Consider the following 21,478-nt stretch of genomic DNA (forward strand, 5'->3'; position numbering starts at 1 on the left):
GGTTGATGTGTCCCTCCCTCCCTCGTTTCCGAACCCGCCAGTCGCGGTCAGCCAGCTGGAGCGCGCTGCTGACCCCCCGTTGTCTTGTTTGTTTTTGTTATTGTCTCTCTCACCCTCACCCTTTCGTTTCTCAGCCTTCGATGATAGATAGTTGTGTGTGTGTGTGCTGTGCTGTGCTGGTGCCGCTCACACGTCGTAGGGAAGAAAGAGAGAGAGAGAGAGAAAAAAAAGGGACCTCGTGACGAGCCCGAGGCTCGGGAGAAAGAGGAGACTAGCAAGAGAATGCTGCCGATGTAAGGAGTGATGTTGACCTGTCGTTTGTTGCGTTGTTTCATCCATCGTTGCTCCAAAAGGGATCAAATCGCCGTCGCCGTCGTGAGAGCCGTGAGGCGACGAGTAGAGAGGCGAATCTCTGCCCCTACTCGACGAGCGCGATGTTTGTCACATGCCTACCTGCCCGGAGAAGCATCACCCGTGAAAGCTACTGTCGACAACTCGTCGCATTCCAGCAGCTTGCCCGCGAGCACGCGCGCCCCGGTTACGTCTAGAACCCCAAATGAGACCTGCAAATACCGGTCGTGCCATGACTGAGGGGTTCGATCCGAAAAAAAAAAAATCCCAATCTGCGCAGAGCTAGCTGTGCGAGTTGTCTCTCAGACGCGGGCCTCATGACTCCAAATCAAAGGAAAATGCATATTTGGGAGGTCACCCCAAAGAAATACAGGGCGAGCTAGGGGTGAAAATCCATCCACACTTCCCCGTACGAACCATGTACTCTTGTTGTCAGTTCCCCGTTACTCGCGCGGCCCGAGACGAGACGAACAACCTTGGTTTAAATGAATAGCAGCAAAACAGACCCGGTTGAATTCTGTAGATGTACACACCTTAACCAGCAATAGGAAAAATAAAACAGAGAAGTGACTCCCAGTACCGACCGGCCCAACCCAAGAAGCATAGACTCAAGGAAGCGACTGAATGGCATCCCAAACCCCGGGATATCCCACCGCCCCACAAATTCCCATCCCACTTCTCCATCAGCAAGAGACGGATTTATCTCTTCCGCTGCTTCTTGCTCCCGCGGTCTTCGTCGTCCAGCCCGCTCTCGCGGTCCCTCTTTTTGGCCTTCCGCTCCAGTTCGTCCCAGTCCTCGCCTTCCTCCTCCTCGCTCACCTCCGCGTCGTCGCTGGCATCGTCCGACGCGTTCGAGTCGTAGTCCGAGTCCTCCTCGCTCGACTCGGACGCCTCCGCGAGCTCGCTCTCGCTGATCTCGAACGCGCTCTCCTCCTCCTCCTCCTCCGACCCGTCCGAGTCGTCCGAGTCGTTCTGCAGGAAACCCCAGCCGCCGTCGAGGAAGAACTGGTGCGGGTTGGCCGTGACCGTCTTCATGATGACGGACCAGTTGAGGTTGAGCGGACCCTCCGAGTAGGCGATGTCGGACGAGTCGAGGAACTCCTTCACGTCCTCGAGCGACTCGACCGGGATCGTGTTGATGTGCGCCGGCGGGCGGCTGAAGTCCTTGAACACAAAGACGAGATCAAAGTTCTTGAGCCCAAACTGCACGCGCTCCAGGTGGGCGATCTCAATGTCCTCCAGCGTGATCACCAAGAAGGGCGGCTCGGTGATCTGGATCAGGCACTCGGTCGTCGGTTGGATGTAGACGTTGCTCCGGTTCGGCACGCCGTTGAAGCCGAGATCACGGAGCGGCATATCCACCTCGATGCCTTCGTTCCGGCCCGCTTCGGCAATCTTCTCGGCAAAGCTCTTGAACAGGCGGTCGAGCTCCGCACGGCGGCGGCGCTCTTCCTGCTCCGCCTCAAATTCGTCCTCGTCCCCGTACCGGTACTTGCGCTTCCGGTTGCCAGTCTCGTCGAACTGAATGTCGGTCGCCTCCCTGTAGAACTGGACATCCTTGGTCTTCTTCTTGCCAAAGAGGATGGGGTCCTTGAGGTGGAGGTGGATGATGACAATCAGCTCGTTCTGGCACGGCTGGAAGAAGAGGTGTCGGACGTTGGAAAAGAGGACATCGACCCGCTGAGTCGTGCTCAGAGGCGATTGGTACCGGATGCCGTTCTGGTGGATCTCGACCTTGCCTGGCACCCGCTTGCCTTCCATGGCCGGCCGAATGAACACATTGTCCAGCACAGCCGGGCGTCGATCTGCTTGCATGTCAGTACCGCGTACCAGAGAGGAAAGAAGGGGAAAAAAAGAAAAAAAGAAGCAAAGCGGTGTTGCTTACTCCGAATCTCGATCAGCTTGTCTTGTTCTACGACATCCTCCATGTCTTTTTTCTCCTGCTCCTTCTTGACCGCCTCGCGCTTAAGGTTCGAAATCTGGTTTGCAATATCCTCATACCGATCGCTGTCAGTCGACCGGAAAGTCAGACTCCTGACGAAGTGGGCTGATGCGTCCTCGAAGGGTTGCTCGTCCTTGCGGCCGACGCCCTGGCCGGGAGAGAGAAAGTTAATGCGCAGGAACGACCAGTCACCCTCGTCACTCTTGCTGGCGTTCTTGATCGTGTTGATGTGGAAGGGAACAGGCCGCCCCATGACGGGAAGCACGATGGTTGCGTTCTTCTGGTCAATGACGATACCCATATCCCGAACCTTGGGCGGGAACTGATTGTCACGCTTGTACGACTCGAAGCGCTTGAACTTCTTGACCTCGACGCCGTTCTTGCCGGCGGTAGCGTCGGCGTACTTGATCAGGCCCTCCTTTTGCTTCTTGGCGGCGAGCTCCTTTTGGTGTGCGCGCCGCCTCTTTTCGGCATCCTCGTCGGGTGCCGTGTTCCGTTCCGAGCGCAGCCGTGTGCTGGTTATGTTCTTGGTCGCAACGGCACCCACCCGCGGATCTTTCTTCTCCTTCTTTGGCGTCGGCTGGGTTTCCTCTTCGTCCTTGAAGAAGAAAGACGTGGCGTCCGCGTCAGTCGGCGCCTCGCCCGTAAACACAACCACTTCTTTCTGCGTCACGCGGATCGTGTCGGTGAGGACGAGGGAATAAACCTTGCTGTTCTTGTCCTGGGGATCGGGGTTTTGGATGTCGCTGAACCCGGTGGTGATGCAGAGCGTCATGCCGTCGCGCAGAGTCCGGGTGTTCTTGCCGTTGAGAACGAGGGTGGGGTCCTTGTTCTCCAGACCGATGCCGTAGCCGACGTTCTTCAGGAAATGCTTCTCGAGCTCGGGTTTCTTGGACTTGATCAGGTTGTAAGCCTTGTTGTAGACGTCTTTGACGACGACACCGTCCCGTATCTCCTTCAGGATGAGGTTGTGGACCGCGAGCAAGAACCTGTAGTTGCTCTCCTGGGACTTGTTGGGGTCAACCATGAACGTCCGGGCAATCTGAGAGCAATACGACTTGTATCTGAGGCCCATGGCCGCGATGATGACGCCCGGGTGGAGCGGTTGGTCATCCGAATCAGTTTGCCACTTGAGGTCAAACTTGCCGCCGCTCTGCACCATCGGCCCCAGGATCCAGTCGAGCTGCTCGGGGTCGAAGTCTGCGGGCATCTTCTGGCGATTGGGAAGCTCGACCGTCTTCCAGAAGTTGGTGTCCTCGATCTTGCCGAAGACCTTGTCGGCGAGCGCGCTGTGCTTGATCTTCTTGTCCTGGTCGAGGATGCTCGACATCTCGTCGAGGAAGTAGGGAGTCAGGAGGGCGACGCAGGCCTTGGACGAGGTCCGCATGGCGCGCAGTTCTGTCTCGTCCTTGACCGAAAAGGCACCAGCGGATAGAGCCTGGGCGACATCGACCTGCTCGATATCCTTGCAGTTCTCGGTGAACGCCTTCTTCCACTCGTCGACGAACGGGCCTTTAGAGGTGTCCTTTGTGAGCACCCCGACCTTTTTCTGTAATGACGCTGTTGTCAGCTCGCGTCGCGCCATCGGCCGGGAGAACGAGGTGAGTCACAACGTACGCCTGCTGCCTTGATCGCATCTGTGATTGTGGTGAAGAGCTTCTCGTTCTCGGCGGCATCTTTGCCTCGCACGAGAACTTCGACCGGGAACCGGCCGCCCTTGATCTGGTCGAGATACTTGGCTGCGAAGCATTGTCAGCACCGTCCAACGGCCATCAGGAGGTGCGATCGGCAAAACGCAAACCTTTCTTCTGGGTCGTGAGGATGTACAAGGTGTCGAGAGTGAAGAGCATCAGCGTCGTGGGGAACTCGTAGCCAAGCAGCCAAAACTGCAAACTTCGTCAGCCTTGCAAATGCGGATTTCGTCGCGCCGGGGACTCGTCATACGTGCATGGCGTTGTTCTTGTGATACTCGGGCTCCTCGTCAACCTTGCCCATCAAGATGACGATGGAGGAGACGCCGGCGAAGAGCGCGTCGCCGGACCGCTTGTCGGACTTCCATGCGGTGATGAAGTGCGACAGGCGCTCCTGGAAGGTCTTGCTGTCGATTTTGATGTCCGCCATGGCGGGCGATTGCAGGAATCGCGGCGATTGACGATGGCAGAACTATCCCCGACAGCGGGTGTGATGAAGGTAGGGGAAAGTGTTGCCCTTTTGGCGGGAAAGGATACGGCAGCGAATACCCGCGATGGATGGAGCTTCCCAGCAGGTCGCAGGGAGGGCTAGCCACAGGGCGGTGGCCAACGCCAGAAAAATTCCGGGGTCGCGTTCCCTCACGTCACGAGTCGCCCTGGCGCGTTTCGGTGGGGCTGGTGCCTAAGTGTGGTCTTGAAAACTGGCCTGAGGCAGTATGGTCGAATCGACGTGTGCAAGGAAACCTCGAGGGGCTTCTTGCCGTGCGAGAAGAGGGCCGAAGGGGAAACAGAAATTTTGCGTGATATTGAGAAACTAGAAGTCTATAGGCAGAATTCATTCGCCGAGACCTTTTTTATCATTGATGGTCGAAGTCGAGGGATGTAGAGAGTTAAGACGCTTGGTTCGAATTGGCCCTTAGACAAATTGGGACACTTTTGGGGCACTTGGGGCATTGCGACGGAGCAACTCGTGCGGTGGGAACATACAGGAAGAGAACAAAGAATGGAATGGAAGGATTGCAACATGGCTTCAATTCACAAACGCGGGAATGCATACCTACCGCATCCGTTACTAATTGTAATCATGGCTGAGCACTCATGTTGTCGCTTCTCATCTGCATCGTATTGCGACGTACATAGGACGGCCCAGGCGAAGATGCCGAACCGCACTGCTTAATCACCCGAAATACAGGGCGGACAAGAGGGGGGAAGAATAAGTACGGCGTCGCTGACGAGACTACCTATCTCCAGGCGCCCAATGCCGCATGGTCCCAACGCAGACATGGATCTGTATGTATACAACGCAAGGCAATGGCAACCGACACTCCTCTCTCAGAGACGAGGCGAGACATGTAAAAAAGACAAGACACAACGACGACAAGGGAAACGAAAAGGACAAAGACAAAAAAAGACACTGTTTGCCACCCTTTGCGCCATATAATCCCGCATCCCAACCAACTCTAGTAGACAGAATAAGCGAGCAACTCCCTACCATTCAGCAACCTTCCGTCTGCCCGTTCCCCTCCCTTAGTGATCCACGGCAATTCACGAGGCCGCATGTCCGTGGGATGTGGAGGGCTGATTCCACGAAAGGTACGACGGATCTCCCAGCTTGCGGGGCTTCCACAAGAAGAAGGAGAGGATGAAGTAGACATCGAGGATCAAGCAGATGCCGCCCACAATCAAAAAGATGATTCCGGGCCAGATGTTGCGCGAACCCATGGTGGAGAGGGTGGTGATGACGAACGCCTTGCGACCATTATACACGGTCGTGTCAAAGTTGTCCTCAATGTCGATGTGGTACTGACCCGCCTTCATGGGGTCGTTGTCGTTCCTCTGGTAGAGCTTGTAGAAATTGGGCGTCGCGGCCAGCATCATCCAGTTCTGGAACGCCTCATCCTCCCTCAGATCCGGCGGGGGATTCTCGTCAGTATAACCGTTCTTGTACCGCCTCTCCCAGTTCGGCGGGGGTACAATCTGGTCGTAGCTGTACTTGGTCATGCCGTAGAGGTCCTTCATGCCACTCCAGGCGATCCCCTTAGTCGTCATGTTGTATGTCTCATTTGCCGCGTTCGAACCCGGCACCGTCAGCAGGACGGGGCTGGAAAAGGTGTCATTGAACAGCGAGTTGGCCACGAGGCCGCATGGGTAAACGATCTTGCCGGTGCCCCGCCAATCCGAGGTGATGGGGTCGCAGGTCGAATCGTTGATGGTGCGGCCGTCAACGGCGTCGCCGAGCAGCTGCTTCGCGTTGAACGAGTTGACGTAGCGGCGATGGTTCTGGTAGAAGTTCTCCAGGTTGTAGAAGAAGCTGATGGTGGGCTGCAGCTCCTCGGGAATGTTGAATCTGATGCGGCAGTAGTCGCGCGGGTCTGTGAAGCCTTTGCCTTGAACCACCATGGTTTCCTTCATCCACTCGGCTTCGTAAGGGTTGTAGCTGCTGTCCGTTTTTGAGAAGTGCGCTGATATGTACTTTGAAGGCATCGGCTCGAATTTACTGGTGGCCTCTTTTTGACAGTTGGTATAGTCGATTCGAATATCGCGGACCTGGAGGCAGTCAAGCGACGGTCAGCATCCGCTGGCAAGCAGCGCCCAGGAACAAGAAGGCAAGAAGGGGCCGCACGCACTGTATATGCCAGATATGTCAACCAAGCGCCGAACCCGAGGTAGATGGCAGCCAGGATGGAGAAAATGGTGACGATGAGTTTAGGCGTCAGCACGCACTGCCAGGCACGCATGCGCTGCTGGCGGAAGGCGGTGTTGGGCGGGCGATTCTTGTGCCCATCGTTTTCTGAAGCGGCGTCGCCAGCGTCATTGGCGCCACGGCGACGTCGGAACGCCATGGCGGGCTATTCTGGTCGTCGGGTATGGCGGTCGGTCCCAGGGTCCCGGGATGTCAAGATGGTAGTTGTTGAATGGGAACGTTTCAAAAGACACGGAGCCTTCGGCCTGGCGACGTACTGTGGGCCCGTGCATCGCTTGGCAAAGGGGCTGTGGCATGGCCGCAGGTTGTGGCACTGCGTTTTCGTGTTGGTGACGGTCACGAGCTGTCGCACGTGTAATATATAATAACTACATGGTGATTGTACGGGTCCGTAACTTGTACTCCGTCATAGTGCAAGTAATCCTGTAATCCGTACACCAGTTTGCCATCTGCGAGTAAATGGCTGCACGTTCTAGGCTGGAAAAGAAACGCGTAGTGTATGTACACTGTGCAGGAAAGCAGCAGGACCCAGCGAGACTAATAACTCGCTACTCCGCCTGCCGCCGACGCCAAGTGCTTCTTTCGTTTCTTACCAACACAATAGGAAATGCGTGTTAACCTAGCACAATTCCCAAAACGACTATGTTAATTACTTGGCACGCAGTTGTAAGTGTGTACCCCAGTACTCTTTAGGGCCACAGAGGAGACGATAGGCCATTGACATCGGCTGCTGCAGCAGTTCGGTTGACGCACTGAGCAGCCGCCTGCTGGTGATATGTTCCAACCGGTTGCGAGATCCAATGCGATCTGAACTCGGGAGTGGGTAGTTGTAGCAAACTAGTAGCTCACGCAGGACATTAACAAAAGCGGGTTTGGGTGCACTGCTTAGTAGTAGTATTAACACAATGCGTACCTATACTATAATAACTCGGCCAAGTTCTGCCACCGCCACCTCGACTACCAGCGGAGCGGCAGATCTGCAAAAGAAGCCGCCAGAGAAGGTTATTGAAGCAAGCGACAGTACGTCAGCAAAAAGCAACGGAAACCAACCAAGAGCACCCCACAATCGCCTTTGCTTCTTGGATCGGGTGGTGTGCATGACACCGCATCCGGATAAGTAGAGTTAGGGCGGCCGGGCCACTCCCGAGTCCGTGCGTCTTCTAGAAGCGTTCGACGCAAATGAGCGGTCATGCCGAGCGACAAACTGTGGAGAGTTACTAGGCACGGCCTGGTCTTGGAGGGGGATGGGGTCCACTGAAGGAGGGGAAGCTGGATGCTCGACCACAGTGTCAAGTAGCTCACCCCCATGATGAGGCCGGATCCCGTTTGGCTGGCTTGCATTTCATCATGCGATAAGGAGGGCAAGGTGCGGAAGCAGCACAATAAAGGGTTGGGATCGAGGGGAATATCGGGCTGCAGTGATCGCGCAGGCGATGAGTGAGGTTCCTGGGAGAAGAGGAAAATGATGTTTACCTCCTGAATTTCGGATTTGATGCTCCAGTGCAGCCTTTTGATCAGCTGCACGTTAGTTAACCAGTGATGATGCATTCAGTTCAAGGAACGTGCGCCGGGCAGAGATACTGTCGGGCGGGAAGCACCCCACTCATTGACTGGAACCTCCCTTACCTTAAGCTTCATGCTCCCATCTCCCCGCCTCCATCTCCAAACCTTCGCCTTCTCGCAAGGTCCCCCAATCATCATCTTGCTGCCCGTTTCCCTGCATGCCCATCTCCCCCGCTGTCGTGCCATCATCGTCGATCGGCGGGAGTGCCTAGTCATTATTTCCCGGCCGTCGGTGTCGCCGATCTCCTTGCGCCTCCCAAGCAGAACGGGACTGGAGCACAGTATCGGCCTAATCTCGCAATTCATCTCGCAAACTGTCGGTCTTGTCTGGACCAGCCTTTGTTAATCGCCCACACCGCTCCCCATCTGCGAATCAGCCATCCCAGCTTCATTTCCGCCAGTCTGGCCCGCTGCTGGGCTCCATCAAGCACGAATTGCCCGTGTCGCTGCTGCCATTTGGCTGGTCCATCCTCCTTTCTCGCAGCTCCCGCTCTTGCGATATCTCTCGACACTTTCTGAGGCTTTGCCCGATACTTGCGGGAACAACACATTAACCAGATCAGCCTTGCGTCTTTGTCTGCCCACGCAGCCCGCAAGGCGGCAACACAAAGTAAGCCTTGATCAAGCTCATGCTCGGCCTGTCCCAATTCCCTGTTTGGTGTTGCGGTCCTGGGTAGACGTGACAGCGCCAGAGCCGTTCAGAGAACGATACTTGGGTTTCAGCTGTCAGTAACTGGTCTGAAATCCGTTGCAAGAAAGGCAGTTATTCGACAAACCATAGGCCTGCCAGTTCTGCAAGTCTTACTGTTTTGATTGCTTGCACCTCTTCCTGGTCTAATCCCCCTTATGAACGTCCAGCTTGTGTCAAACCGCGCGTCTAACTCCATCTTCTACACAGGGTCCAGGAACATCTTGCCAGCCACTCGGTTCAAAGACCCAACGATTTCTCCAGGAGCCAGCGAGCACATATGGTTGTTGTTTGCCGCATCCTGTTCCGACACGATCAACTACAACAACTGTGACGTATTCGACAGGAGCACGACCCGGGCATCCAATTTCCTGGAGAAATTCATCGACATGTCGGCCGCAGGCTTCACCAGTCCATTTGGGACAAATTCGAACCCGTTCGGATCGTCCAGACCTGACACAGGCGCTATGCAAAGGGTAGCCGAGGAAGACGAGAACGACAACGTCACTTCGCCGACAACGCCAAACTTTGGCCAGTCGGCAGGCAACTCATTCAGGGGACCGTTTGGGGGAGATTCCACTTCTGATTCCCAGCAATCTAGCATCAGAGGCCCGCCGAGTGCGGAGGGCTATCCGGCTCAATATAACTTTGGCCGGCGTACGTCGGTGTCGGCAGAGTCTCTGAAACCGGTTGGCGATAGCTACGACAACTGGTCGCCCCCTGTACATGCCAAGACGCCGGAGCAATTGGACCGTTTGAAAAAGGCCATCAGCGGCAACTTCCTCTTCAGCCACCTCGATGATGAGCAGAGTGCCCAGGTCCTTGGGGCCTTGGTAGAGAAGCCGATTCCCACCAAAGGGATCAAGGTGAGAACGCTTGAGCGAATTTGACAACGGCGGGCCCTCCCGAGAACCTGTCTAACTTTCGACTAGGTTATCACGCAAGGCGATGCCGGGGACTTCTTCTACGTGGTTGAGAAGGGTACCTTTGACGTCTACGTCAACAACAGTGGCTCGTTGCAACCTGGCCCTGACGGTATGGGGCAGAAGGTCGGCACGATCGAGGCCGGGGGGTCGTTTGGCGAGCTCGCGCTGATGTACAACGCACCCCGGGCCGCGACGGTCATTTCGGCGGAACCGCAGTGCACGCTATGGGCTCTGGACCGCGTGACCTTCCGCCGGATTCTAATGGAGTCGACCTTTGCGCGCCGTCGTATGTACGAGGGCTTTCTGGAAGAAGTGCCCTTGCTGTCGACTCTAACCCCATACGAGCGGTCCAAGATCGCCGACGCTCTCGAGAGTCAAAAGTTCCCGGCCGGCCATACCATTATCCAGGAGGGAGACCCAGGCCACTCGTTCTACCTGCTCGAGTCCGGCGAGGCCGTTGCGTATAGGAGCGGCAACGATACCCCGGTCAAGCACTACAAGAAGGGTGATTTCTTTGGCGAGCTGGCACTACTTAACGACGCTCCGCGCGCGGCTAGTGTTGTGAGCCAAACCGAGGTCAAGGTCGCCCGGCTCGGCAAGTCGGCCTTCCAGCGGCTGCTGGGCCCGGTCGAGGGCATCATGAGACGGACCAAGTACGTGGGTGTCAAGACGGGATTGGACGAGGTAGATTCGCTACAGGTTTCTTAGAATGAGGGAAGGTAGCCGTCTGGACGTGGATCGGGAGGGTGGTGGTGGTTAGCGGTGGGAATGGTGCATGTCGGATGTTCGGCGAAAGAGGAAAGGGAAGAAGAAAAAAAAAGAAGGAGCAGAAGTGCAGGATCGTATCAGGACCAGGGAGGCGTTAAGGGATTCCCAAGGCTCGTTTCCACCAAAGACTTGACCCCATTGCCATCAGATGGCCAACCAGAAATATCACAAACAGGGTACAATCTAGGTACCATTATCCTGTCATATCGAAACCAATAGGTATTTGCTTTGCACGCCCATGAAAATGCAAACCCTGTATATCCCCCTTGTTCCTGTCCATGACATGACCGACCAAAACCCCCGTCCAACAAGAACGAAAAACAACCCACCACCTTTTGAGTTACCCCTCCCTCAGGTTTCTCGAGTAGACTCCAACATCTCCGAGACTTGATTTCCATTCCGCGCAACCTAGGGCAGAGCCACACACATTCTTTGTCCCCAGACAAGGGTCTCACCACGTCAGGCACCCTCAGCCAACCGCCTCCTCAGGTCCAAAACCTCCCTCCTGACCCTCTCGACGGCAGCCTCCGTCTCCAGCACCCTGCCGACCCCGGTCCTCCAGGCGGCCTCGAGCGAGGCCATCTCGGCGCCGACGGCGTCCTGCGCCTCCTTGCGCCGCAGGGTGACCAGGTCGACCTCGCGGCGGGCCTCGGCCAGCTCCCTCTCGAGCGCGCGGAGCTCGCCCTCGAGCTGGTAGTTTCCCACCAGCCAGGCGTTCTTGCCGTAGCTGTCGAGCAGCGCGAGGTGGGCGCGGCGGGCGGCGACGTGCGCGTGCGACGTGTAGGCGCGCGCGAGGGCCGCGCGCAGGACGGCCGAAGGGCCGCCGGACCCGGGCTCGGCCGCGGCCAGCTCCTCCTCCGAGGGCGGCTCCGGCGCCTCGTACCGGCTCAGGTCGAGCGCGGCCAGCTTGGCCTTGGCCGGGTCCGGCGCGGAGGCGAGCCGCTCGAGCTCGCCGGCCAGGAGCGGGGTGAGGAAGGCGGTCGGCTGCGGGGGCGGCGGGAGGAGGGCGTGGTGCGGGTCGTCGGGGACCAGGGAACGCTCCCGGGCGATGAGGGCTTCGGCAGCGGCGCGTTCGGCGGGTGTTGGGTCTGGATCAATGTCTGGTTGTGTTGTGTGGGCGGTTAGCTCGAGATGCTTGTCTCTTTGTCTCTGTTCTTCTTTCGTTCTTTCTTTCTTTCTTTCTTTCTTTCTTTCTTCTTGCTTTGGGGAACAGTGGTGGAAGGGAAGGAGAGGCTTACATGGGAGCGACTCGTGGACGATGGTAATGGGCATGGTGCAATTGAAGGTGTTGATTCGTTCGGATGTCGCTTATATTTCGAGAATTCGATGGCTTCTGGGTCCAAATCGTTCCGTTTGGAATTTCAGCGACCCCGGGGGAGTTTAAACGTGGGTGAAAGCAATTGTCGGTTGTCAATGGCTTGATTGCAGATGCATGTGTTCAGGTACTATCATTGGCCCCGTCACAACCCACAGCGATACACTTATCCGCATTACTGTGTTTGCGACGCGGTTGACCACTTGCAGCAGAACTTCTCCTGCGCAGTCTCCACTTTGCGCGCAGTGGCCTTTTGGCGGCAAACCTCCCGCTAAAGATGCTATCGAATCGGAAAATTTCCAGGCGGATGACGGCAGCCAAGGCGCTCTCTCTGGGTGGCAGTGTTCAAGCCCGACTCAACCCGTTAACCATGCTGTGTGCCCGAGGCGGGCACTTGCCGGGGGTTTAACAAACGTCTGCTTTTATGGCGGTTGCAATCGATGGATGATGTGACCTGTAGTTCGCCTCTCATCAAATGCATAGATAAGGTGTCTGCCTAGATATAACCTAGAACAACTATTATTCCCTTAGTCTCCATTCGCAGTGTTCTGCCACTGCCAATCCCACTCTCCGCCATGGGAAAACAACCGGAACAGGCAGTGCCTTCGCTACCCTTCGCAGAAGCGGAGACGGGAAAGGGCGACACTCCCAGGCGACCCGAATTCAAGAACGGCCCGCCCGAGACTCGCCCAAGTCAGCAGCTCCAAGTAGAAAAACAGGAGAACACCACGACAAACAGCGGTAGTAGGCAACGACATCGCCGAGTGTTTTACTATTGCGCTGCGATACTCCTTCACCTCATCTTCATTCGCCTGGTATACGGGGCGTTTTCGCCTCGATGGACGACCCCGTTGTTGCGTGCGTCGGACCAAGACGAGGCGACCTCGTCTTTCGGGGACCGATATCTCGTTGGAGTCGGGAAGGCCGACATCACAGGCCCTGTGGTTGAGGTCAACCTGATGGGCTACGCAGATCCCAAGCAGGTCGGCACTGGCTTACGGCAACGACTTTACTCGCGGGCGTTCATTGTCGGGAGCATCGATAGGCCCGAGGATCGATTTGTCTACTTGGTGCTGGACACGCAGTCGGGGGATACGGCTATACGATACGGCATCATCAACGGCCTCAAGAAGCTTGGGCCGTCTTACGCCGTCTACAGCCATCACAACGTTGCCGTAACGGGTACTCACTCGCATGCGGGGCCCGCCGGGTGGCTGAACTACTTGCTCCCCCAGATCACCAGCAAGGGCTTTGACCACCAAGGATACCGTGCAATTGTCGACGGCGCCCTGCTCTCGATTCGCCGTGCGCACGAGAGCCTCCAACCAGGGTACCTGAGCGTTGGCACCACCAAGGTCTACGGCGCCAACATCAACCGCAGCTTGTTTGCCTATCTTGCCAACCCAGAGCGGGAGCGCGCTAAGTACAACACGAGTGCCGACGACGATGGCTCGGTCGAGAAGGACTTAACCCTGCTCAAGTTCCAGCGGGCCTCGGATGGGAAGAACATTGGCGTCCTGACCTGGTTCCCGACCCACGGGACCTCGCTGCTGGGGAACAACACTCTGATCGCGGGCGACAACAAGGGAGTGGCCGCCTATCTGTTTGAGAGGAGCGCCCGAGGGGACCCTGCGGCAGCCGAAGACTTCGTGGCCGGCTTTTCGCAGGCCAACGTCGGCGACACCAGCCCAAACGTCCTCGGCGCCTGGTGCGAAGACGGCTCCGGGCAAATGTGCAGCTTCGAGAACAGCACTTGCAGCGATGGCAAGTCACAAGCTTGCCATGGGCGGGGCCCCTTCTTCCGGGTCCAAGACAACGGGGCGAGCTCATGCTTCGAGATTGGGAAGCGGCAGTTCGAGCCTGCTAAAGCCCTCTACGACAAGCTGCAGCGCGATCCGACGCCGGTGCGAGGCGGCGCCGTCAAGTCATTCCACACCTTCCACAACATGTCCGGCTTCTCCTTTGTTCTCCCCAACGGCTCCGAGGCCCGCACCTGTCCGGCCGCGCTCGGGTACTCGTTCGCAGCCGGAACCTCGGACGGCCCGGGAGCGTTTGACTTTACGCAGCACAATGGCAATGAAAACACAACGTCGCCGGTTTGGAAAGTCGTCTCGCGCCTCCTGAAAGACGCGACCCCCGCGCAGCGAGCATGCCATGCCCCCAAGCCCATCCTCCTCGATGTGGGCGAGCTACACAAACCCTACGATTGGACGCCGAATGTCGTCGACGTACAGGCCTTCCGTGTCGGGCAGCTCGTCATCATCGTCAGCCCGGGCGAGGCGACCACCATGGCCGGCCGGCGGTGGAAGGACGCGGTCAGAGACGCTTCCGCGAAGCTCTTTGCTGACGAGCCCCGCGGGCAGTCTAGCAGCAGCTCCGCCGCCTCCCCCGTCGTGGTCATTGGCGGGCCCGCCAACAGCTACACGCACTATATCACGACCGAGGAGGAGTATGCCATCCAGCGGTACGAGGGCGCCTCGACGCTGTACGGCCCGCACACGCTCGCCGCCTACATCAACGTGACGCTGTCGCTCCTGCACTACCTGGGCGATGGCGCGCCGGCGCCCCCGTCGCACGAGGACGTCGGCCTGTTCCCGCCGGACAACTCGGAGCGGTCGTTGTCCTTCATCTCGCCCGTCGTGGTGGACAGGGCGCCCATGTTCAAGTCGTTCGGCCAGGTGACGGCGGACGTGGAGCGGGTCTACCGCAGAGGGGACCCGCCGGTGCGCGCCGTGTTTGTGGGCGCTAACCCGAGGAACAACCTGCGTCTCGAGGGGACGTTTGCGGCCGTGGAGAAGTTGAGTCTGCCGAGGGAGGGCAGTCAGTCCGTCTGGGAGAGGGTCAGGGACGATGGCGACTGGGCGCTGACGTTCCACTGGCGGAGGACGAGCGAGATCCTCGGGACCAGCGAGGTCGAGATTGCGTGGGAGCCCGAGGATTGGGCCGAGCCGGGAGTCTATCGGCTTAGGTATTACGGGGACGCGAAGAATCTGGGAGGAGACACCGAGGCGTTTGAGGGCGTCAGTTCACCGTTCACTCTGTTGTAAGGCGTCTGGATTATTGTAGGCGGGGAGGCATCACTTGTTGGGTACAGGAGAGGGAGGACACGCATATCTCGTCGGGCGTTCTGGTCTTTTTCCTTTATTCGTATCTGAGGAGCGGATCTGTAGGACGTTGGATGAGGACACATGAACACATGGACTAGTGTAAGCATCTGAGATTGAGATGTTTTGAGGAGCAATTGAGCAAATGGGATAGTAGCAGCAACCAGCGACTAGTGAAGTACTTTCGAATGAAAAGCATTGGATGAACCTACTGTGTAAGCTGACGGACCAGCGCATGCATCCGAGCGGCCAGGAGCTCCTATGGTACGTACCGTAGCTATCCCAAGCAATCCGGGGCCTGCACAGTACGGAATTCCATTCCTGTGTTTTCCATGTTGTTCTCGTTCGATTTGCACAGAGCTTGAAGGAGCTACCCCACCCATGACGCAACGGGCAGAGCTTCCCGGAACGCCCCGGCTGCCCTGCCTCTCTCCTCTACACAGCCCGCTCACGCTCGAATCCATCGCCAACTGCAGCGCAGGGAACTTGAGCCACATATTCCTTTTTCGGCTTCGGTTCGAGCCGTTGTTTCTTCCTTTCTTCCATGACCTGTCGTTTTTTTTTAAAAAAAAATTCATCTTAGTTGTGTATCGAATACCATAAAAGAGGGAAAGGGAAGAGAACCGAGGGGAACAGGCTCCAGCAGCTCCTCCCCGCCTCTCCTCTCGTCGTTTCTTCTCAACGTAAACCAAAAAAAAAAAAAAAAAAAAAAAAAAAAAAAAAAAAAAAAAAAAAAGAAAAAAAAGAAGATCAAGGGTCTGCAAATCCACTGATCTCGCTTAGAAAACTTGCAACGAACCCGCTGCCAGGCCTATCATGGACTCGTTCAAGCTGCTCAAGCACCGCATAACCGAGATGTTCCACTCGCTCGAACAGTCGATACCTTCCATGCCCTCGCTAGGCGGGCGTGGCAGGAGCAGCGCCATGAAGGGGACTTGGGAGAAACTCCAGATCCCCCCGCTTCCCCGATCGTCCCATTCGGCTGACATCGTCGGCGGCACACTCTACATTTTCGGCGGCGAGGTCGAGCCCCGGTGCCCGGTCGACAACGACATGCATGCCATCACGCTGCCCTCGAGCGGCGCCCAGGCCGACTACTACGCCATCGAGGCCAAACCTGCCAAGCCCGCAGCTCGCCCCGGCGCCGAGAAGCCCGTCATTCCTATTGTGAAAGAGCCCGAGCCCGAGGCCGCGGACGGAGAAGAGCCGGCCAAGGGGGCCGGGGCCGGGGCCGGGACCGGGACCCCGACCGGGACCCCCGACGACAGGGAGCTCTCGGAAGTCCCGCTCACCACTCCATCCCCCGAGGCCGGTCTGGGCGGCGATGGCGGCGCCAGCGGCGACAGCATCATCTCTCCCGCTTCGCGCCGCGACCTCCCGGACGTCCCACCCCCGCGCGTCGGGCACGCGACCGCCGTGATCGGCCACCGCATCTTCCTCTTCGGCGGCCGCGGGGGCCCCGACATGACCCCGCTGGACGAAGGCGGCCGCGTCTGGGTCTTCGACACGCGCACCCACCTCTGGTCCTTCCTCGACCCCCGGCCAGCCGCCGCCAACCTCCCGGACATCCCGCGCCCGGCCCCGCGGAGCTACCACTCAGCCGCTGCCACCCCAAAGCCCGACGCCTTCTCCGCCAAGCCCCCGGCCCACCCCCACAGCAACAACAACAACAACAAGGCGGAAGCATGGCGGGACTGGGCCCTCGGCACCTCGGCCGAGGCCGAGCGCTCGCTCGGCACCCCGCAGCGGCCCGTGGTGGGCGTGCTGGCGGAGCGGGCCACGGACCGCGAGGACGACGGGTACGGCACCTTCATCATCCACGGCGGCTGTCTGGCGCCGTCCGCGCCCGGCGCGCCCACGGAGCGCGCCTCCGATGTCTGGGCCTTCGACGTGCGCTCTCGCGTGTGGCGGCGGCTGCCCGACGCCCCGGGCGCCCCCCGCGGCGGCGCCGCCCTGGCCATCAGCCGCGGCCGGCTGTACCGCTTCGGCGGCTTCAACGGCGCGTCGCAGGAGGGCGGCCAGCTCGACTTCCTGGAGCTGGCCGTCGACGTCTTCGACGACCAGGTCGGCCGCGGCGAGGCGGTGCTGTGCGCCCGCGGCGGGTGGAAGAGCCTGCTCTTCGGCAAGGAGGACGTCGACTACGACGACGAGGAGGCGGGCACGGGCGCGCGCCGGCCCTGGCCCGGCGGCAGGAGCGTGGCCGGGCTCGAGGCCGTCACGGTCGGCGGCGGGCGCGAGTACCTCGTGCTGATGTTCGGCGAGCGCGAGGCGTCGGGCGTGGGCCACGCGGGCGCCGGGCGGTTCTGGGACGACGTATGGGCCTTTCAGGTGCCGCCCGAGGACATGTCGCTCGCCAGCGTGGCCGACACGGCCCTCTCGGTCGTCGGCAGGAAGAGCGGCGAGGGGACGTGGACGCGGGTCCGGCTGGGCCCGCACGACGAAGACGAGGACGACGCCTCGGCTGACGGTCCCGGGCCCAGGGGCTGGGTCGCCACCGCACCCATGGGCGAGCTCGAGGAGAACGGCATCGTCGTGTTTGGCGGCCTGGACGAGCGGAACCGCCGGCTTGGCGACGGCTGGATCCTACGACTGGACTAAAAAAAAAAAAAGCTCCTCGCGCGCGCGCGGTCAGCAGAGACTTTTGGGGCTCGGGATTTTCCCCCCCTCCCCCTCTTTTAAATGACTTGACGATGCGTGTTTGGTGGGAAAAGTACGTTGATTAATACGGATACGCGGCGTTGGCGGCCGAAGGGCTTTTGAATTGCTATGCGAAATGCAACTGAGGGCGGGAAGTTTGGGGGGCGGTGTCTCGTCCACCGCCAGGGAACAGCAACCTGTTTTCCTTTTATTTTGTGTACTACCGAGAGAGTTAGCTCCGGGATATTAAATAAGTCTTGAATTCGGGCCGTCGTGTCAAAAGTCCCCGTCATGTCATCACTGCACACCCAACGGAAAGTTGTGAGTCTTCTTTTTCTTTATTTTTTTGTCAATACACACAGATGACTCTTGATTTTGTACATCCGTCTATCACCCCCCCTCACCCCTTCCCCACTCCCATCGGCCACCTAGAATGGTTCGGTTAGTCTACAAATCGTCCCTCGTCTTCTCGATCCCCCAGGGCTCGCTCGTCAGGCTCGTGATGCCCGCGCTGTTCTCGCACGTCTTCCTCCCGCTCTGCGGGCCCGGCTTGGGCGCCTTGCTCACGTCCGTCACACTCTCCTTGAGGGCCGTAAGCAGCGACTTGATGGTCTCGGGCGTCAGGTCCTCGTAGTAGTCGTCATTGATCTGCACCATGGGCGCGTTGACGCAAGCGCCCAGGCACTCGACCTCGGTGAAGGTGAAGAGCCCGTCCTTGGTCGTCTCGCCCTGCTTGATGCCCAGGTGCTCCTTGATCGCCTGGACGATGGCGTCGCTGCCGCACCCGCCCAGCTGGCACGGCGTCTGTAATTTAACCGTCTTGGTTAGCCCTCCGAGCCCCCGGCTACGACCCGGGCGAGACATGATAGAATGAAGGTAGTAGGTAAGGAGGAAGTTGGGAGGGAGGGGAAAAGGAAGAGGGGAAAAAAGGACGAAAAAAATAAAAGAACAAAAAAAGGGGAGAGGGCATACCGTTGTGCAGGCCTGGACGTGGAACTTGCCGACGGGGGTGCGGTTGTACATGGTGTAGAAGGTGGCCACCTCATAGACGCGCATCGGCGGCATCTCGAGGATGCGGGCCACCTCGTTCATGACGCTGATGCTGGTAAAGCCGTGCTGGCGCTGGCCCAGGTCGAGCAGCGGCATCACGGCCGCCTTCTTGTACTGCGGCGGGTAGCGCTTGAGGATCTCGGCGATGATGCGCTCGTTTTGCTCGGTGAACTTGAAGGGGATGTCGGGGTTGTTGTCGGGGGTGTTGCGGTGCTGCGATTTTTGCGGTACGTGACCCGCGGGCATCATCAGCTGGGTTCCTTGCTCTCTCGCCATCTCGAAATGCCTCCTCGGGCTGCCTCTGCGGCGGGCGGGCCGCGACCACTCACCACCATGAGGGTGTCGCTCTTGTTCGTCGCCGAGAGCGAGAATGCGCGGGTCGGCAGCGCCATTGGCCGCGCTACCCGGCTCGCCGTCCGGGCGACCGTCCGCGTCAGGAAGGGGGTCAGCTTGCTTGCCATGACTGCGGCTATGTCGAGCAATTGGCAAGCGTTGATCGGTTTTAACGGCGTCGCAATTGCTGGGCCCGGACTGATTGCGTCGTTCTCGAGTTTCGGAGCTTTCGCTCGTTCGAGTGAGCACTGGCCACCAGCTCTCTGAACAATAGATGCAGACTGATTGGCTGACTGCCGGGTTCGTTTTCAGCGATATTCTCTAAACCGAGGTTGCACTTCATTCTTTCACCTTGCCAATCTCGTACAGTCACACAATCGATTCCTAGCTCCACTAGCTATAATTCCCGCGGAAGATGTACGAACAACAGTATATAGGCACCTGCCATGAACTGGAACCCTCATTGACCCAGCCACCACGAAACCTCTAAGGGTAGTCTTGGTCAGGTAGTGTACAGTACCTCCTCCACCAGACTCGAAACCTGTTCGGTTCAGGCCGCGAGCATCTCCATCCCGCCGCCACGGGACGTAATGCACACCGACGGCACCCTACCCGACAAACTCTGGAGTGTCTCAAGGCGCACGCCGTCGACGATTAATAGCATAACCGACATCAAACGGCGCTGCTTGAAGATGACGGTCGATTTCTACTGTAGACCAGATCCTGAGGGACATGATTCTCTGCAAGGTCAATCGACGGCTTTCAGTTCCGGGTTTCAACGTCTCTTTCGCCAATCGTTGGTCCCCAGGTTTCCGTGCGCCCCACGCTTAGCGCTGCCGCACGGCGCTGCATGAAGGCTTGGACATCAGATCGACAACACAACCCACCACTATGGGAAGGTTGGAGAAGCTTGGGAGCCGTTCGTCAGCCGGCTGAATTAGGAAAGCTTCCGCTTTTGTCTGTTTTTGGATGCGGATTACCCGTTCCCTGACGGGGCCCGTGATACTGCCTAAATGTGACGTTTTTTCTGGGCATGGGACGGCATTGACGGTTGCGCGCGCATGCCACACGGCGCAGGCCACAGCTCAATATACCGCGCAGTATATCTGAATATATTGCTCCCCATCTCGAGACCTGGGGCCCCGCCCTCTTGGACTACCGGTCCGCAAGCTGCCGTGTCGGCAAGTTGACTTCCGGCTTCGCTCATTTGTTCACGATGGCGCGCGGGAATCAAGGATGCCGTCACCCTGCCTGCTGGCCTTGGCCAACCTCCCCGTGCTTCAGTAGCTCGGTGCCATCTCGGGCCATCATCCGGATCCAAGGGTTCGTTGCCGGGCGCCGCAACCCGTAACCACACTCCCGGGCTGTATAAATACCGGGGCGAGTGCCCCCCTGGTAGTTTGGTCTTTCAACCACCCCCAGGCCGACTCGAGTCTCTCTCTTCCCCCCGTCTCAGCCCATAATCACAGCCACAGGTCGCCATGAAGCTCTCCCTCTTCTCCGTCCTGGCCACTGCCCTCACCGTCGAGGGGCATGCCATCTTCCAGAAGGTCTCCGTCAACGGAGCGGACCAGGGCTCCCTCACCGGCCTCCGCGCTCCCAACAACAACAACCCCGTGCAGGATGTCAACAGCCAGGACATGATCTGCGGCCAGTCGGGATCGACGTCGAACACTATCATCGAGGTCAAGGCCGGCGATAGGATCGGTGCCTGGTATCAGCATGTCATCGGCGGTGCCCAGTTCCCCAACGACCCAGACAACCCGATTGCCAAGTCGCACAAGGGCCCCGTCATGGCCTACCTCGCCAAGGTTGACAATGCCGCAACCGCCAGCAAGACGGGCCTGAAGTGGTATGTATTCCCGCGGCCCGAGGGACATCGGGTTGGGCAAGTCGAGACTGACGGAGCTCGCTTCTCCGTATAGGTTCAAGATTTGGGAGGATACCTTTAATCCCAGCACCAAGACCTGGGGTGTCGACAACCTCATCAATAACAACGGCTGGGTGTACTTCAACCTCCCGCAGTGCATCGCCGACGGCAACTACCTCCTCCGCGTCGAGGTCCTCGCTCTGCACTCGGCCTACTCTCAGGGCCAGGCTCAGTTCTACCAGTCCTGCGCCCAGATCAACGTATCCGGCGGCGGCTCCTTCACACCGCCGTCGACTGTCAGCTTCCCGGGTGCCTACAGCGCCAGCGACCCCGGTATCCTGATCAACATCTACGGCGCCACCGGCCAGCCCGACAACAACGGCCAGCCGTACACTGCCCCTGGGCCCGCGCCCATCTCCTGCTGAGCATCGGTGGTGGTGCGAGGTTCTAGGCCAACCGTTCTAAGTGATGCTTTGATTCAACTGAAGAGAGAGATAAGAGGAAAAAGGGAAAGAAAGAAGGGAAGGGGGGGGGGG

The 21,478-nt window shown here is 58.5% G+C and overlaps 7 protein-coding genes across 7 annotated transcripts; 4 read left to right on the forward strand and 3 right to left on the reverse strand.

Moving 5' to 3' along the window:
- Positions 1 to 605: 605 nt before the first annotated feature.
- P884DRAFT_240216 (FACT complex subunit-domain-containing protein) lies at positions 606 to 4,814 on the reverse strand. The gene is made up of 5 exons (XM_069440168.1): positions 4,238 to 4,814; positions 4,095 to 4,179; positions 3,911 to 4,032; positions 2,237 to 3,842; positions 606 to 2,156 (listed from the first exon to the last, which is right to left on the reverse strand). The coding sequence occupies exons 1-5, from the start codon at positions 4,412 to 4,414 to the stop codon at positions 1,051 to 1,053; spliced, it is 3,096 nt and encodes a 1,031-aa protein (XP_069299522.1). The 5' UTR covers positions 4,415 to 4,814; the 3' UTR covers positions 606 to 1,050.
- A 715-nt stretch (positions 4,815 to 5,529) lies between these two features.
- On the reverse strand, positions 5,530 to 6,827 carry P884DRAFT_298439 (ligand-effect modulator 3 family; the record flags this gene model as incomplete). The annotated part of the gene is made up of 2 exons (XM_069444607.1): positions 5,530 to 6,531; positions 6,612 to 6,827. The coding sequence occupies 2 exons, from the start codon at positions 6,825 to 6,827 to the stop codon at positions 5,530 to 5,532; spliced, it is 1,218 nt and encodes a 405-aa protein (XP_069299523.1).
- A 1,281-nt stretch (positions 6,828 to 8,108) lies between these two features.
- On the forward strand, positions 8,109 to 9,016 carry P884DRAFT_116381 (uncharacterized protein). Its single transcript, XM_069437115.1, has one exon. It carries the CDS (start codon positions 8,228 to 8,230, stop codon positions 8,768 to 8,770), a length of 543 nt encoding a protein of 180 aa, XP_069299524.1. The 5' UTR covers positions 8,109 to 8,227; the 3' UTR covers positions 8,771 to 9,016.
- Positions 9,017 to 9,328: 312 nt separating this feature from the next.
- P884DRAFT_196478 (cyclic nucleotide-binding-like protein) lies at positions 9,329 to 10,573 on the forward strand (the record flags this gene model as incomplete). The annotated part of the gene is made up of 2 exons (XM_069437986.1): positions 9,329 to 9,805; positions 9,872 to 10,573. The coding sequence occupies 2 exons, from the start codon at positions 9,329 to 9,331 to the stop codon at positions 10,571 to 10,573; spliced, it is 1,179 nt and encodes a 392-aa protein (XP_069299525.1).
- A 1,950-nt stretch (positions 10,574 to 12,523) lies between these two features.
- Positions 12,524 to 17,650, forward strand: P884DRAFT_268478 (Neutral/alkaline non-lysosomal ceramidase-domain-containing protein; the record flags this gene model as incomplete). The annotated part of the gene is made up of 4 exons (XM_069442203.1): positions 12,524 to 14,991; position 15,154; positions 15,273 to 15,316; positions 15,862 to 17,650. The coding sequence occupies 4 exons, from the start codon at positions 12,524 to 12,526 to the stop codon at positions 17,648 to 17,650; spliced, it is 4,302 nt and encodes a 1,433-aa protein (XP_069299526.1).
- Positions 17,651 to 18,068: 418 nt separating this feature from the next.
- P884DRAFT_220651 (thioredoxin-like [2Fe-2S] ferredoxin-domain-containing protein) lies at positions 18,069 to 19,520 on the reverse strand. The gene is made up of 3 exons (XM_069439462.1): positions 19,069 to 19,520; positions 18,662 to 18,952; positions 18,069 to 18,493 (listed from the first exon to the last, which is right to left on the reverse strand). Exons 1-3 carry the CDS (start codon positions 19,198 to 19,200, stop codon positions 18,137 to 18,139), a joined length of 780 nt encoding a protein of 259 aa, XP_069299527.1. The 5' UTR covers positions 19,201 to 19,520; the 3' UTR covers positions 18,069 to 18,136.
- A 747-nt stretch (positions 19,521 to 20,267) lies between these two features.
- On the forward strand, positions 20,268 to 21,478 carry P884DRAFT_220654 (glycoside hydrolase family 61 protein). The gene is made up of 2 exons (XM_069439463.1): positions 20,268 to 20,924; positions 20,998 to 21,478. Exons 1-2 carry the CDS (start codon positions 20,554 to 20,556, stop codon positions 21,365 to 21,367), a joined length of 741 nt encoding a protein of 246 aa, XP_069299528.1. The 5' UTR covers positions 20,268 to 20,553; the 3' UTR covers positions 21,368 to 21,478.

Source organism: Thermothelomyces heterothallicus (assembly GCF_042370625.1).
Source record: "Thermothelomyces heterothallicus CBS 202.75 unplaced genomic scaffold P884_scaffold_6, whole genome shotgun sequence".
Classification (NCBI taxonomy): domain Eukaryota; kingdom Fungi; phylum Ascomycota; class Sordariomycetes; order Sordariales; family Chaetomiaceae; genus Thermothelomyces; species Thermothelomyces heterothallicus.

What these genes read in the sequence shown, in the direction of transcription:
- P884DRAFT_240216 (XM_069440168.1), bottom strand. Translation starts at nt 4,414, where the DNA reads ATGGCGGACATCAAAATCGACAGCAAGACCTTCCAGGAGCGCCTGTCG. An exon ending in CCTCACGACCCAGAAGAAAG is followed by an intron (nt 4,033 to 4,094) that starts GTTTGCGTTTTG and finishes AATGCTTCGCAG; the next exon opens with CCAAGTATCTCGACCAGATC. An exon ending in ATGCGATCAAGGCAGCAGGC is followed by an intron (nt 3,843 to 3,910) that starts GTACGTTGTGAC and finishes GCGTCATTACAG; the next exon opens with AAAAAGGTCGGGGTGCTCAC.
- P884DRAFT_220651 (XM_069439462.1), bottom strand. Translation starts at nt 19,200, where the DNA reads ATGGCAAGCAAGCTGACCCCCTTCCTGACGCGGACGGTCGCCCGGACG. An exon ending in AGAGCGACACCCTCATGGTG is followed by an intron (nt 18,953 to 19,068) that starts GTGAGTGGTCGC and finishes CAAAAATCGCAG; the next exon opens with CACCGCAACACCCCCGACAA. An exon ending in ACGTCCAGGCCTGCACAACG is followed by an intron (nt 18,494 to 18,661) that starts GTATGCCCTCTC and finishes GTTAAATTACAG; the next exon opens with ACGCCGTGCCAGCTGGGCGG.
- P884DRAFT_116381 (XM_069437115.1), top strand. Translation starts at nt 8,228, where the DNA reads ATGATGCATTCAGTTCAAGGAACGTGCGCCGGGCAGAGATACTGTCGG.
- P884DRAFT_220654 (XM_069439463.1), top strand. Translation starts at nt 20,554, where the DNA reads ATGAAGCTCTCCCTCTTCTCCGTCCTGGCCACTGCCCTCACCGTCGAG. An exon ending in AGCAAGACGGGCCTGAAGTG is followed by an intron (nt 20,925 to 20,997) that starts GTATGTATTCCC and finishes TTCTCCGTATAG; the next exon opens with GTTCAAGATTTGGGAGGATA.